This window comes from Zeus faber (genome assembly GCF_960531495.2).
Source record: "Zeus faber genome assembly, chromosome: 21".
Taxonomy (NCBI): domain Eukaryota; kingdom Metazoa; phylum Chordata; class Actinopteri; order Zeiformes; family Zeidae; genus Zeus; species Zeus faber.
Window position 1 is genome coordinate 25,569,648 of NC_137208.1, and position 17,012 is coordinate 25,586,659.

General features: G+C 44.1%; 1 protein-coding gene across 2 annotated transcripts in view; it reads left to right on the forward strand.

Moving 5' to 3' along the window:
- Positions 1-17,012, forward strand: part of xpot (exportin, tRNA (nuclear export receptor for tRNAs)) — a 50,126-nt gene that overhangs the window by 14,980 nt on the left and 18,134 nt on the right. For both annotated transcript variants that reach the window (XM_080022100.1, XM_080022099.1), the window contains exons 7-8: positions 15,188-15,372; positions 15,710-15,878. In XM_080022100.1, the coding sequence (XP_079878226.1) occupies positions 15,188-15,372; positions 15,710-15,878 (354 nt within the window). The remainder of the gene's footprint in view (positions 1-15,187; positions 15,373-15,709; positions 15,879-17,012) is intronic.

Genomic DNA, 17,012 nt, shown 5'->3' on the forward strand with positions numbered 1-17,012 from the left:
CAAACAAATGACAAATAGACAAAGATAAACATAGAACATTGCGGAGTCAGACATACATATAGTGAGAGAGTGGATAGAGACTAAGTGATGAGAGAAGTAGGGAGAAAGGGAGCGATTGGGAAGGTGAGATGATGAGCGTGAGCAATATTTCCAATCCTGACATAGGATGCTTTTTTCTACATCTCGCATATCAGAATAACCAAGGTGTGGTGGAGGAGTCTCGGAATAACACACTCTTTATATAGTTTATCTCACTCACTCACTCACTCACTCACTCATCCCGTGGCCTAGGGGGCCAGGGGATGAGTGGCCTAGGGGTGTCATGTTGGGAGCTTGGGCCGTCAGGGATCTCCAGTGCTCACGGTATTCTGCTGTACGAAACAGGGTTTGGAAGCTGCAGCCAGTCCATTCTTTGATGTTGTCTATCCAGGACTTTCTCTGCCTGCCTCTTCTTCGTTTCCCCTCTACCGTTCCCTGTAAGATGGTCTTTGACAGGGAGGTGTGTCTTGTGACATGGCCAAACCAGGCCAGTTTGCGACGTTTCACTATTGAGAGTACAGGTTCTTGTTGTCTGACGTAGTCGTTTGTCCGGTGTTCATTGTAGGAAATGTGTACTATCCTTCTATAGCACTTGTTTTCAAAGGACTGTATCCTGCGTTCGGTGTCCGCTGTGAGTGTCCAGCTTACACAGCCATAGAGTAGGGTGGATAGTATGAGAGTTATAGAGTCTGACCTTCACCGGGAAGCCGATGGTATTGCTTCTCCATATTCTGGCCAGTCTTGTCATGGCTGAAGTTGCTATGCCAATTCTTGTTTTTATTTCTTTTGTGGAGCTGCCATTTTCACTTACAAGGGACCCAAGGTATTTGAAGTCCTTTACTTCTTCCAGTGTTTGCCCGTTCATTGTGATGTTGATTGGTGTTGGATGGTTATGGCTGTTGACCAGGATCTTGCTTTTCTCTTCGCTTATCTCCATTCCGTATCTTCTCGTTACCTGCTCCAGTCTGGTGGTGAGATCCTGGAGTTCAGCGGTTGGAGATGGGTCTTCCTCCGATGGATATGGAGGTGTGGAACTCTTGCAGGGCTTCTTCCATGATGTTCTCCAGGAAGATGTTGAATAAGACAGGGGAGAGGAGACAGCCTTGACGGACACCTATTGTTTTAAAAGGTTCTCCCAAGCTGTTATTGATGAGAACTGTGCTGCTTGAGTGGGTGTAGAGTGCTTGTGTGACCTGTATGAGGTTATTGTCAAAGTTGTAGTTTCTGAGAACCTGCCACAAGCCTTCATGCCAAACACGATCAAAGGCTTTTTTAAAGTCAATGAAGTTGTGATATAGCTCGTGTTGATGCTCAAGGTGCTTCTCAATCAGTAATCTGATGTTGAAGATTTGCTCAGTGGTGCTCCTTCTTCGTCTGAATCCTGCTTGTTCCTCTGCAATGATTTCCTCTGCCTTGCTCTTCAACCTGTTCAGGATGATCCGCAGCAGTACTCTGCTCGCATGACAGATGAGGCTGATGGTTCTGTACTTTTGGCATTGCCTCGAGTTCCCTTTTTTGGGGATGGGGATAATTAAAGATTGGGTCCATTTTTTGGGCCACTGCTGGGTTTCCCAGATCCTTTGGCAGATGTATGTCATTGCTTTTGTCATCTCATGCCCTCCGTGTTTCCAAAGCTCTGCTGGGATGTTGTCGATGCCTGGCGATTTGCCGGTCTTCAGGCTCCTTACTGCCTCCTCCACTTCGGCTTGGAGTATTGGCACATCTTCACATTCCCTGCTGGACTTTGTGGTATTGGTGAGAATGTTGGGGTCTGGTTTTATTTCGAAGTTGTACAGTTCCTGGCAGTACTCGTTCCATCTCTTGGTTACCGCTACTTTTTCGGTTACTAGAGAGCCGTCCTTGTCTTCACTTATTGTGGCTGTGGGTTGCTGTGTCTTTGTCGGTTTCTTCAATGTGGTGTACGCTGCTTTACTGTTGCCGTGTCGCATCCCTTCCTCTATGCTTTCACACTGCTCTGTGATCCACTTCTCTCTAGCTTCCCTCATCCTCTTCCTGATGTTTTTGTTCACCAGAGTGTACTGTTTTGTTGCATCTTGGTCGTCTTTCTTGGTCTTCTTGAAGGTTCTTCTAAGGTCGAATAGATCTAGGATGTCGTCGGTGACCCATGGCTGTTTTTCTTCCTGTACTTCCCTTATAATTCCATTGCTGTTTCTATGAGTGCTTCCTCCATCTTGTCTGTCAATGTGTCTATGTCTTGTAGTAGGTTAAATATTGCGAATTTACACCCTATGTTTGCCTCAAATACTCTTGCTGCTTGTGGGTCTTTCAGCTTATCTACATTAAATCTGATGCGTGGGTTATTGTGTTTCTTTTGTGTCTTCAGTCTAAGTCTGAGTGTCAACAGTACCATATCGTGGTCACTTCCAAAGTCCGCCCCAGGAAAGGTGCTGGTTTGGTTATGTCTCTTTCCATTTGGAGCGTGCCATGTTGTTCTGCGGGAAATTTTGTGTTGAAACAGTGTGTTGGCTACAGTGAGCTTATGGCTTCGAGCAAAGTCCAGAAGTCTGAGTCCTCTGTCGTTTGTTTCACCTAGTCCAAAGCGGCCTGCTGTTCCTCCCCAATGTTCGTAGGCATCTGTGCCAATTTTGGCATTCCAGTCTCCTTGGATGACCAGAAAGTCCTTCTTGGGTGTTGCCTTGATGGTGTTCTCTAGCTCCTCATAGAAAGTTTCAACTGCATCATCGTCATAGTCGGACGTTGGGGCATACACTTGAATGATGGTTATATTCATGGGCCGCGCAGCGATCCGGATGCTGATGAGCCTGCTGGATATAGGCGTGCAGCTGATAACTGAATTTGTTTTGCTTTTGCTACAATAAAGCCAACTCCATGCTGGTGTTTAGAATCATCTCCACTAAACCATATCTTGTGGCCTTCTTCTGTAGCAGTTTCGCCACAGCCGGTCCATCTGACCTCGGCCGGTCCCAGAATGTCCCACCTATATCTGTCTAGTTCATGGGTCAGCTCCCTGACTTTCCCACAGGCATACAGTGTGCGAACATTCCATGTCCCAATAATGGTGTCATGCTTTGGGAGGTTGTGTGTTGGTGATAATCTTGTCCCAGTAGCAAACTTGTCACCCCCCCACCCTGGCGCAAGACAGTGGGTAGCACGGCCGTTGTTTTTCCGGGCCTCGACCAATCCGGCATGTAGATTCCTGACTGTTTATCCATCATGACATTTCATTAGGCAAATAAGCTTGGTGGTGCCTATCTCCTCTCCAAGCTCTTCACCAGGGGGACAAAGAGCCCCCCTGGCTACCCTTGTCTAGTTTAGCCTGCCGGTCTGAGCAGTTTACCGTGGTGTGGCCGCAGAAACTCTGCTACTTGGAGCCATAGACAAGAGCTGGGTGCTGGTAAGGTCCAGTAAGTGCAACTTGTGCAACCGGCACTAGCAATCCAGCTGCGACCATATCAACCTTAAAGGTAGTACCCCTCCCTTCCACACCCCATACACCACAACAGTACAATAGTTTATCAACAACCAGCAATACTGTTTACCGTTCTGACGGTTCTCCTTCAGGATGGGGTACAGCACCTTCCGTCAGTCGTTGATCTCCCAGGGGAATTTATCTTTCATACCCAGGTTCTCGTCCTTTGCTTTTAACCAGCTCCTCGTGCTTGAGGTATTCAAGCAGGATGGTTCCCCACGTGGTGTCTGGTCAGTGAACCCGGTGAAAGATGATCTGCGTGAGGAGTTTCAGGGCAGTGTGAAGGAAGTCTTTCACCATGTTTTCTATTCTCAGAGATCCCGGGAAAGATGAGATTGTCCCGCATACTTCTGGATTGGATATCCAGGATAGCGTCTTTGATTATTTTATTTTCTTTCTTTACAATCTCCATTGTGAGAAGCTTTACCGAGGTTTTAGCTCTACATTGTCTTGTTGCATCTTGCCGACTGTGGTGCAGGAAAGGCTGGCTTTGATCTTGGAAATTTCTCAGCGGAGCGGACCAAGCATGTCCAGCTTCTTGTTAATATCCAAGACACTAACTTCTACAGGGCTGGGAATTAGATAATCTGTATCGGTAGCTGAGTCTGCCTTCTTCCTTTTTACTGGATTGTTAGGTAGGTCCTGGTCCTCTTCCATTACGTACTCGTTATAATAATAATAATCAATATAATCCTTGAGGTTCTCAACTTTGGATTTGCCTAGTGCTTTTCATTTTTTGCAATTCGCTTTATTATTTGTCTAAGTTGGAGAACATTGTATGTGTTTTAGTTTGTGCAGCTGGGCGCGCCGCCATGTTGGATCTGTAGCCACTTCCGTCTTCTCGCGAGATCACAGCATGATTCCCTGCCTGTACCTACTTTCCGTTGCTTGGTTGCTGCCCCTGGTGCAAGTGAGGTATTAAACCTCCAGTGGGGTTCGGGTTGGTTTCAAACTTTTTTTTTTTTTTTTTTTTTTTTTAAACCTGTGCTGTCAGCATACTGGGCATAAAACACAGAGTATTTGTATGCCATTGCATCTAGGACAGAGTTAGTCTGCAAGTGGAGTTCAAGTTCTCAACCTGCAAAGCAACTCTTTATTAATTCTTAAATCATCAAGAACTGTTGCAATAACTCTGTCCTGTGGCCAGGCCCCGCGCCGACAGACCGACACCCCGCCCGAACCGCCTGCCCTCATCCGGCAGGACCCCCCTGCCCACCCACGCCCGGCGCAAGGGCAAGGCCCACTCCACTGCAGCCGACCAGACGCCCCACCCGGCACTGGTTTCATTAATGTGGCTGGAACTAATTGGCCTATGATCAGAGATTATGATGGAGTGGCTTTTGGGATTTGTGATTTTGGACATTACTGAGTTACTTGTCACAAAGTAGTCAATTTTAGAGAAGCTTTTGTGGGGGGTGAGTAATATGTATATTCCCTATTATGTGGGTTATTTGATCGCCAAGAGAAACATCACTTGCATAATAATAGTGCTGGAAAATATTTTAATTGTCAGGCCATAATAGTTGTCTATATTCTTTGTCCTTATTTTGTGCAGTGTGACATAGTAGGTGAATTTTGCGGCAAAGGGTCAATTATTTGTACGTTATAGCTATTACATGTTCCCGGGATTCTGTAAAACACTTTTTTTATATTGAGATGAATTGCAAAATGTCTAATTCTTCAATTGTAAATGTTAGACCAGTTTTACATATTTAAATCACAACATTTAGTATTTGTTAAGTAGAGTGCATTGGTTAATTGGGATAAGAGATGACAAAACAGGTCCGATAATTGTTTTATTAAACAGTTGTCTAAAAATCTGGACAAAACAATCAAACAAAATATTACAATATTTACAAAGAGCACACCACATTTAATAAGTGTGTATTATTTATAATGGCAATTTTCAAGAATTCCAAAAAAAAGGGAAATAAAAAGTAATTTACAACTTAAACAATGTCAAATCAACAGTGTTTATAAACATTGTGTTATGTCGTTTTTTAACATAAAAAGATAATGTTCAGAATGCTAATTTTTATAAAGACAGCTTGACACTTGTTATATATTTACAGGTACAGCTCACTTAACAACCCTCCTGTTAAACAACTGTTCGTACTTACGACCAGCTCTCTGACCAGTCTGTATTGTGTGCTGCGTATAATACCGCGGCGTCTCAGCATCAAGCATCAGATCACGCATCACCGTTCTCAGTCTGTCTCTCCCGCAGTCTGTCAGTATTCACTACACTAACGTTCGCAATCGCCTCACCCCCTTACCGTGAAATAACACGGGTCTTTGCTTAGCGGCAATCTTAACAAAGGTAAATAAAGAAATTTTTCACCTTCATGTTCTGTTTTTACAATTTTTTTTCTACTTTTGTAATATCAGTCACCATATTGTTGTTGATGTAGCCTACACGGAAGTAGCCACCTGTAAGCCACCTGCCTGAAATATGTCATTATTTTTAGTTTTACCAGGTAATGAATGGTACATGACAGACATTATAATAGTTACTGTAACATCCACTTTAGGGTTCACAGCATCATTTGTAATTTTAGAGTGCCACTTATGTTACAGTTGGATTTTTTCCTTGAGTTGGAATCTGTCCACCAGCCTCGTCTCCCCTAAACCTAACCCTTTACTACTGGTTCAGACTTTCAACTACCAGTCCCCCCCAAAGCTATGCACCGAGAACATTAAAAATGCCTTTTTAAACATCAGGTCACTAACTAATAAGTCATTTTTAGTTAATGACCTTATAAGTACCCATGCCCTGGATTTCACTGTCCTGACTGAGACCTGGCTGGACAGAAATGGCACAGTTGCACTCATTGAGACAGCACCTAATTTCAAATTCATCCAAACCACGAGAGCTGATGAGAGGCAGTGCGGCTGTCTTCTCTGATATGTATACCTGCAAGGAAATCCCCCACAGATAAGTCACATCTTTTGAACACCTTGCTCTATCTATAAACTGCAGTTCTCCGGTTTCAATCATCACTGTCTATCGGCCACTAAAATCTAAATGTGGCTTTCTAGATGAATTCTCTGAGCTACTGTCCAAGGTCTCAGTGATTATGATTGTGTAATTATCTGAGGGGATTTTAACATTCACGTTGAAAATCAAACAGACCCAGATGCTCAACGCTTCATTAGCCTATTTTAGACATTTGACCTCACTCAGCATGTTTGTGGACCCACCCACAATAAGGGGCATACTCTTTTTTACTTTTACTCTGGACTTGGTCATATCAAAAGGACTTAATATCACTGTGGCATATTCTTTGACGTGTCTGCTCTTCCTGTACAACAAAGTGGTACACGAGCAATTAAAAAACGTATCATTAACAATAATATCATTGAAACCTTTAAGAGAATTGTAAATGAGTTACCGCTGTTCATGGCATTGTTCAGCCAGTTCATGGCTGTTCAACTGAGGATCTCGTGAACAACTTAATCTCAAATATACAAAACAGAGGCTTCCTGTCAAAAGCAGACTCTGAAAAATGAATCCATGATGATGTGTTGTGCGGATTTCAAAACAAGCATCCAGACCCGGCTGTGGTGGTGACCGGGGACTTTAACAGGGCGAACCTTAAAAAATTAGGCAGAAGCCTAATTTCTACCAACACATCACGTGTGCCACCAGGGGAGATAGAACTTTGGACCATTGTTATACACCTACAAGAACGGATACAAGACAGTCTCCCTCCCTGCTTTCGGGAAATCAGATCATACCACGATTCCGCAGGTTCCCGTTTACAGGCCTCTGATTGCGCGAGAAATGGTGGTGACGAAGGAAGTGAAGCGGTGAACGGACCGATCGGAGGCTGCGCTTCCGTACGCTCTGACTGAGGTGGACTGGGACATGTTCCAATCAAATTCAAGTGACGTCAGCGATTTTACAGAAGTGGCTGTGAGCTTCGTGGCCAGTTAGCAGACAGTATCGTTCCTACGGTGAAAGTTGGGATATTTCCAAACCAGAAACCGTGGGTCGCTGCGCTCTGAATGCTCGCACCGCTGCTTACAACGACGGTCTTGTATCCGGAAATATGGGCAACTACAAAGCGGCGTCATACAATCTGCGGAGGGCGGTGAAGGACGCTAAACGGACATACAGAGAGACTGTGGAGCTATAGATGGAGTAACGGGATACCAGACGCCTGTGGCAGGCCCTGCAGACTATAACAAACTACAAGAGCAGCTGCTCCCCAGCCACGAGTGTCGACGCCTCCCTAGTCAACGAACTGAACTCCTTTTATGCGCGGTTTGAGTCTTGCAACAGCACCGCTAGCTCGCCGGCTAATTGGAGATACACCGGTGGGGATAAGCGCGCACTCTGTGTCTGAGCATGATGTCAGGAGGGCTCTGATGCGGGTGAACATCAGGAAAGCTGCGGGCCCAGATGGCATATCTGGACGAGTACTGAAGACCTGCGCTAACCAGCTCACTACAATATTCAACATCTCCCTGGCTAAATCAGTGGTCCCGTCCAGCTTCAAGAGGTTCACCGTTGTTCCTGTCCCGATGGTCGCCTCTCCTGCCTGCCTGAATGATCACCGTCAGGTGGCCCTTACCTCGATGGTCGTGAAGTGTTTCGAGAGGCTGATTAAGGATTATATATGCGCCTCCCTCCCCCGCACCTTAGACCCTTGCAGTTTGTGTACCAGGAGAACAGATCCACAGATGATGCGGTTTCCCAGGTACTGCACACCACGCTCACGCACCTGGATGTCCGGAAGGGGCCTATGTGAGATTGCTGTTCATCGATTATAGTTCAGCTTTCAATACCATAGTCCCCACCAGACTGAGCTTGGACTGAATACTCCGCTGTGTGCCTGGATCCTGGACTTCCTCTCAGCCTGGCCCCAGGTGGTTAGGGTGGGGAAGCACATTTCCAGCTCCCTCACCCAGGATCCCCCCAGGGCTGCGTCCTCAGCCCCCTACTGTACTCCTTGTACACACATGACTATGTGGCCAGGTCCAGCTCCAACACCATCATCAAGGTTGCTGACGCCACCGTTGGCCTCATCACCGACGGCGATGGGAAAGCCTACCACGAGGAGGTGACTGACCTGTCACTCTGGTGCCAGGACAACAGCCTCCACCTGAACGTCAGCAAAACCAAGTAGCTGATTCTGGACTTTAGGCGTGGATTACAATCGAGGACGCACGCGCGTGATTGATGGCACTTCGACAGGATGAGCAGCTTCAAGTATCTGGGAGTCCACATTTAATATGGACTTTACAAACAGACACTCATGTGAGAAAGGCGAGGCAGCGTCCTTACCACCTCAGGCAGCTGAGGAAATTCCGGGTCTCGGTGAGGATCCTCAAGTCCTTCTACTCTGGAGCAGTGGAGAGCATCCTGATAGGCAACATCACGGCCTGTTTTGGGAACTGTACTGCTCAGGACAGGCGGGCCCTACAGAGGGTGGTGCGTTCAGCTGAACGTACCACTGGAACTACTCTCCCCTCCCTGCAGGACTTATACACCAGCAGGTATAGTAGCAGAGCCCACAGGATCATGAAGGATCCTCAGCACCCCAACAACGGACTGTTCCAGCTGCTGCGGTCAGGCAAGCGCTCCGCAGTCACACGGCGAGAACAGAGAGACTGAGATTTTTCCCACAAGCCATAAGAACTGTCAATGCTGACCTCACGAGGGGTCCTCACGGAGCCACAGACAGGCTCCACTACCTCACTGTACTGTATGTAGCAGTTAAATGAACATTTATTGTGATGTCCACGGTGCCCTTTTTATGTGCTGTTTTTACGATTATTATTTTTATTTTAAGTGAAATTGGCTTCAAGGAAGCTGATTTCCATGATCGGAACACATCGGGAGGCCTGCGATCTGCGCTCCGCTGTGCTCTCCGTTCCCTTATTGAACCGGAACTAAAAAGAACTGTGTTGTGTTTAAAAAAAATTGTTTCATACATGTTAGGAAACACTATTCCACAGCGCAGCAAAACACAACTCCAAATCTCTGAGTTAAGTTCACATTTAGCCTTTTATGCAAAAAAGTATTTCCAATTTTCAAAAGCGGTCGTGGAGGCTTCTGTACTTGCCATATTTAATGTGCAACACCATAACAAATGAATGAGACTAGTGTTGGAGAATTCTCACTGCAGGGTCGGTGAGGTGAACCTGTTTCACTGCAGGAAAACAGAGTATTAAAGATACTTATTCTGCAGAATAAAGAGAAAGATACATATGCACTTTCAAACCGTGATGCTGTACATTCTGCCCTTCTACAGAAGAGGATTTTTATACCAATGAGAGGTTGTCTGCCATTGGTTAGGTGTCATTCACAGGATTATGCCCCCCCCATCATATCCCCGGGTGTTTCTCTCATACAATGATTTAACAGTCAAACTTCAGTCACAGATACAATCTGACTGTGCTATTAAACAAACCCGAATACTCTGTCAAGCCCCCAGGGGTTATCCTTATATCCACACAAGGTGTGAGTGAAGATGGAATGTGGTCTAGTCTTGTGACGATATAGTATTATAGGTAAAGAACAGTCTCTACAATGTGAGCTCTAAATGAGTCATTAAATCCCAAGATGAATTTAAAAAAAGCTACGTAAGATACTAAAAGGCTATTGTCTTATATAACACATATGAAACATTCAAAGCATTGATCATCTGCATTTTCTCACACTAGACAACGAGGGAGTGAGAGGAGGCGGGGATATTTGGCACCGTGGCAGGGTATGTGACTCGCTGTCAGAGAGAGAGCGAAGAAGCAGCTGGTACAGGTATATCCAAAGTGTATGGAGGTGTATAGGTAAATTTATATTATTGACAACACTAGTCTGCAGACATTTTTTCTAAATCGACCTTGTGAGCGCAGGCATTAGCCAATGCCAATTATCCCAAAATGTGCAAATATCGGCCCAATTAATTGGCCAACCACTAGAGTCAAGTTATATTTGAAGGCTTCTCATCTTTATTCACTTTTTTCACAGATATAATTTAAATTGACATTTTTTTTTATGTTTTTTCTTTATAGCCTTAGACTTTTGGCTATTTTTCGGCTTCTGGAACAAGAATAAACAAACGTTGTAATTATTTGAAATAACAAATACACTAAATACATGCTATTGTCTCTAAACCAAATCTTACATTGTATAACTCACCGTGTTGTCTGTGGAAATAGAGCTGCAGCCACAGTGACGGACATGTGACGTTTGTTGTGTGGTGCAATAATGACTTATTTACAGATGTTTGACCAGTTAATGCCATATGGGGCAACAATAACCTACTAACGTAATTAAAGTGGTAACACATTTCTGCAGATTTCATTTTCCGATGGGTTACGGTTCCATAAAATCCATAAAGCGGTAACGTCTTTCTGTGAGTTATGAAAATTTCGCATTTACTTTTTTTCCGATGCGTTCCTAGGACATTAAATGTGTCATTCATTCATATAGTCCGGGTGGACTCTATGTGGTGATAGCTTTCTGTGGATCGTTTTTTTGTGGCCAAGTTTTAGGATAGGTTACGATTTGATGAAACCGGAAAAGGGTTGACGTCTTTGCGGAATTGTATTTTTCCAATTCGTTATTAAACATGAAACTCATCATGGACTTGCAGATTTTGTCTTACAATTTCCGCGAATCTGGCAAAGAAAGGAGGAACACACAACTCCGGATCTCACATGGGATTGGATCTGACATAGAATGTCTTCATTTACGACAAGTAAATGTCTTCACTTATGATTGAAGACAAAAGAGATAAAATATCAATCGACCAGCCCTGCCGACTTCAACAAGGTCAGACGGTACACAGACACAGGCGTAGTTTGTAATCTTTAGCCACTACAGAGTGATTGACTCTACACTACGCACCGCACAGAATGCGTTTGGCAAATGGACGTTCAGAACCACAAGATGCACACTTATAAGGAATTTTTCGAATGTTGGCGTGTCGGTGATGTATGAACGTTTGGCTACTTCCGGTCAATTTTGTCGGTTTTTCACAAATTTCTGTTCCGTATGTGGAACGATTTGGATGAAACTTGAACCACGAGATGTTAACGACATCCCGGTTCTGACAACACCCCAACCATGTACATAGCTCCAGCGGTTGGTTCGGTTCTAGACAGTTTCGCTCGATTCGCACCAAGGAGAATAATAAGAAACCATCCCTACAGGATGGACCCCTAAAGTCTGAGAATTTTTAGAGTTTAGAAAATATATTGTGAAAGAAATTTGGTTCATCCTCATTGGAGCCATAATTATTAGCTATGGTTTATTTGATGTTTCTTATAACTCTGTTAATCATTATGTATCACCCTTCTGTGTCTGAAATTGTGGCTTTATTCTGATATGGATATTCTCTTTTTGAACCAAAACTAAAAAGAAAACAGTAGTTTGATGCAAGTTAGGAAACACACAAAAATAAATAGATCTAAAATAAAAACACAGTGAAACCGCCACGGGAACGCACTCACAGTGCAGAGCTGTCTGGAGGAGAAAAACTCCACTTCAGCTCTCTGAGTTTGGTTTACGTTTTGCCTCATGCAAAGTATTTCCAAACAGCATTCCTGCTATTTTCTTTCAAAACTGGTAGGAGGCTCTGCACTTGCCATTTTTAATGAGCTTACACCATAACAGACCGGATGAGCCAGTGAGACCATGAAGACAGCGAGTGAGTGAGAGAAGGCAGGACTATGTGGGCACCGCGGCGGGGTATGTGACTTTCAGAGAGGAGACTGAGGAAGCAGCGGCTCGGCAGATTTTGTATCGGCCGACAGATTAATCAGTCGACCAATAACGTGAACGCCCACACGCAACTTGCCATCCGTTCTCCATGATCTGGCATTAAAGGTTCACCGTCTCTCCAAAAAAACAAATATTGTTTTTATTGTAGATGTATTTAGTATCATTGAATGAATCCCCCCTGTCAACAACGACGATAATATCGCGCATCACGATATTTGGGCGGGACTGCATCATGATATAAAATTTTGGATATCGCCCAAGCCTATATGAGCCATCCCTATACAAGCCCGCAGAAGGAGTATTCTGCTAATTAGAAGTTACGGGCACGCCCTGTCAATTTGACATTATTTGGATTAATCAAAATACGAACATGGGTAAGAAATCCTGCTACAAACGTGTCTCGAATCCAGCGTGGACATTGCATACTGACTTTTACCCTGCTTAAAGTAAGAACATTTCTACCCACATGTTGGTGAATGACGCCCAGTGTACTAAAGTGACAGCAAGGCTGATATAGGATTCCGATGTTCAACTGGATAATGATCAGTCGGTCACGGTCAAGTATTGCAGTTGCCTCCAATATGCCCCGATAGATGACAACATTTCTCGTATGTTGTGAATGCAAACTTGGCAAAACTTGTGGCGTACCTTCCTTTTGAGAAATATTGTGTGATTCTCCTGGATGTAATCTAATCCTGGTGAAACGCTGTGCAGAGAAGTCAGCCTTTTGACTAATACTGACTACTGATGGTGAAGAGTTTGTACGGTTTCTTCTTCTTCTTATCGTGTCCACTAGGCTTGGCGATAGTTTAAAATTTCAGTCGTACAATTGTGCCCCCCGCCCCCCAGTGATCGGCGATGTTGCCGGAAATATTGCAGTGAAGCAATTCTGCGGCTGATTTGTGACAGCAAATCTAATACACCTCTTTGTTAAACATGCACTATGATCGAACACGGTAAACTGCACTTACACCATTTCAATGTTCAGCAAGATTTTTCATGGTGGGGGGGAAAGTGTGTGTGTGTGTGTGTGTGTGTGTGTGTGTGTGTGTGTGTGTGTGTGTGTGTGTGTGTGTGTGTGTGTGTGTGTGTGTGTGTGTGTGTGTGTGTGTGTGTGTGTGTGTGTGTGTGTGTGTGTGTACACACACACACACACTACTCACAAAAAGGTAGGGATATTCGGCTTTCGGGTGAAATTTCAGGGTGAACCTATAATGCACTATAATCTTTACAGGTGAACTTAATTTGACCTTCTCTAAACTTTTGAATGCACATGTCCAATTGTTCAATTTTTCAGTACTTTTTGCACAACTTGCTGTTCTCTCACAAGGAGCTGAACGGCAAAATTCACAACAGGTGTCAGACCATTCAAAACCGTTTACATTGGCGTGGTCTACGTGCTAGGCAACCTGCAAGGGTACCTGACCACACCACTAGGCACAGGCATCATTGTCTTGCATGGGCCAGGGAGCATCTACGCTGGACGAGGGACCAGTGGGCCTCAGTGCTGTTCTCTGATGAAAGTCGATTCACGTTGAGCAGAAATGATGGCCGCCAACGATGTTGGAGACGCCAAGGAGAGCGCTATGCATCAGCCACTGTTGTCACCAGACGAGCCTTTGGTGGTGGTGGTGTTACAGTGTGGGCAGGTGTGTCTAGTCAATACAGAACTGCCCTACACTTTGTGAATGGTACAGTGACAAGCCCATACTACCTGAATAACATCATTAATCCAGTCATTGTGCCATGCATGAACAACACAGGCTTAATTTCATCTTCATGGACGACAATGCTCCAGCTCATCGAGGTTGCATCATTAGGGAATGGCTGCTGGAGACTGGGGTACCTCAAATGGAGTGGCCTGCACTTTCTCCAGACCTGAATCCCATAGAAAACCTATGAGATCAGCTGAGTCGCCGTGTAGAGGCTCGTAACTGTGCCCCAGAACCTCAATGACCTGAGGACCACCCTTCAAGAAGAGTGGGGTGCCATGCCTCAGCAGACAATAAGTGGACTTGTGAAAAGCGTGAGACATGCTTGTCAAGCTGTATTTGATGCTCAAGGGCACATGACAAGTTATTGAGACATTGACATTTTTTGTTGTGGTAAACCCACCACTGTGGTTGGCTTTTGTTTTCAGGAAATTGTTTGAGATGAGGAAATCACCATTGCATGCTTCTTCTTAAATGCCCTACTTTCATGATATCATATCACTGTCGCGTGAACTTTTTACATTTTCCATAAATTTAACCCGAAAGGTGTGTGTGTGTGTGTGTGTGTGTGTGTGTGTGTGTGTGTGTGTGTGTGTGTGTGTGTGTGTGTGTGTGTGTGTGTGTGTGTGTGTGTGTGTGTGTGTGTGTGTGTGTGTGTGTGTGTGTGTGTGTGTGTGTGTGTGTACACTATACTGTGTATATATATATACTGTATATCATCTGTCTTTTAATGTCCTTCGATCGCCGAAAGACATAATCGTCAATCTGACATAGCTAGTGTCCACCACTCGTCACGTTTGGGCCAAATCCTACGGTTGTACGGCATCACACCCAAAGTATCTTGTTTTAGTGTAAGTCACATGTTTAAACAGCAGCATTTGATTTAAATCATTTGCTTTGTATGCAGAGCGAGTGTTAATTTTTTCCAACACAGCCATTTGCAATGTCTTTATGGTGCAAATTTATATCACAAGGACCATGAAAAACCGAAACACCTTACTGCCCTATTTGGCCACTAACCAATAGGTTACTTACTTGAGACTTTAAGTTGAGGTGTTCTGGTTTGGTCCATATAGAATTTAAGTGGCATACGTTCAAGATTCAAGAGGTTTATTCGTCACATACATATACATACTTTCATACATATATGCAGTGAAATGTAATGCAACGCACCCGGTGATAACACACAATACATATTTTCGTACGTATGTCATATTCCATTAGCATACATTGAGTTTGCTGCGATTTCAGGAGACTCGCAGGAACACTCTGATCAAGGACACCATGAGGGAGCAGTGCATCCACAACCTGGTGGAATCCTGGTTTCAGATCCTGCAGGCCTACCAGCAGTCCCAACCCGAGCTCACCTGCCAGTGTCTGGAGGTGGTGGGGGCCTACGTGTCCTGGATCGACCTCAACCTCATTGCCAACGACCGGTCGGTGACTCAACAGAAAGACTGTCGGCATGTTTAAATCCATACCAATGCTGTGACTCCAGGCAATAATTACTTCAAAGTGTTAAGTGGCAACAGTTTCTCAGCACTGGCAAACTTAACCTCTTTGGTATCATATTTTGCATCTTTCGACAGTTGTTAAACCGTACAATTATGAATCTGAATCTGTTTACCTGAAAGGTCATCCAACAACGAGTTAAATCAAAGTTTGGACAAAAAAAAGAAACCTGTGTAAAGCTTGGGTTTCTTATTAACTCGACTAAGACTACAACAGACAACTAAATGCACAGCATTAAACCCTGTCCCTTTGTTATTCTAGGTTTGTGAACTTGCTGCTGAGTCAGATGTCTGTGGAGGAGCTGCGAGAAGAAGCGTGTGACTGCCTGTTTGAGATCATCAACAAGGGCATGGACCCCATGGACAAAACTAAGCTGGTGGAGTCTCTGTGCCAAGTGCTGCAATCGGCAGGCTTCTTCAACGTGGAGCAGGTATGACGCTCTCGGTGAGACTGGCCAAGTCAACGTCAGTGTGCTTGGCCTTCCGAACAGCAAGCAACAGCGACTAATACAACAGCGACTAATACAGGGGTTGTCAATGTTGCCCAATTGCGAAATGTCAACATTTTTGATCTCATTCACACAAAAATGCTTAACTACTAATTTTATTAATTAAAATACTTAACCCAAGAGCAGGTGGTGATTTATGGTGCAATAATGATGGTGTGTGGGAAGAAAAAATGTAGTTAGATTACCCCAATAATTTCAAATTCTGTTCTATATGGCTCATGGAAAAAAAAAATTGTTCATACGTATTAAAGTGGCAATTCATAAGATGTTGGGTGCTACTACAAGTCCCAGAATTCCATTCAAAATTTGACACAGCTATTTTTCAACATCTGAGTTTACTCTGATCGTCGCTCTCTTCGTTCTCATTCTCATTGCTACTTCTGATCTATAAATCTGCTATTGTTTCATAAGCCTCAATGTCTCCATACATTGTATACCATATTTAATATTAAATATATCATGTACCTATCCCCTGCAATCAAAATGCACCCCGATTCTGAGGCTGATGACAGACACAGATGTAGACAAATTTGTTGGTACCCTTACAGCTCATTGAAACAATGCTTCATTCCTCCTGAATAGTAATGAAATTAAAAGCAATTTTCTCATGTATACCTGCATGCCTTTGGTATGTCATAGAGTAAAGCAAAGAAACTGTGAAGAGTGGTAAATTATTGTGTTATTATAATTATAGTGATATTTCAAACTAACTGTTTTCTTTAATTGGTATCACATATGTCCTCAATCTTATAATCAGTCATTCAGCCTATTTAAATTAAAAAAATTAGTCACTCTGCTGTTTGGTATCATCATGTGCACCACACTGAACATGGACCAGCGAAAGCAAAGGAGAGGGTTGTCTTTGAAGCTTTCAAAGAAAAGAGTACCATACCTACTGTGAAACATGGAGGCTCGGTTATGTTTTGGGGCTGCTTTGCTGCGTCTGGCACGGGGGGGCCTTGAATCTGTGCAGGGCACAATGAAATCTCAAGACTATCAAGGCATTCTGGAGCGAAACATACTGCCCAGTTTCAGAAAGCTCTGTCGCAGTCGCAG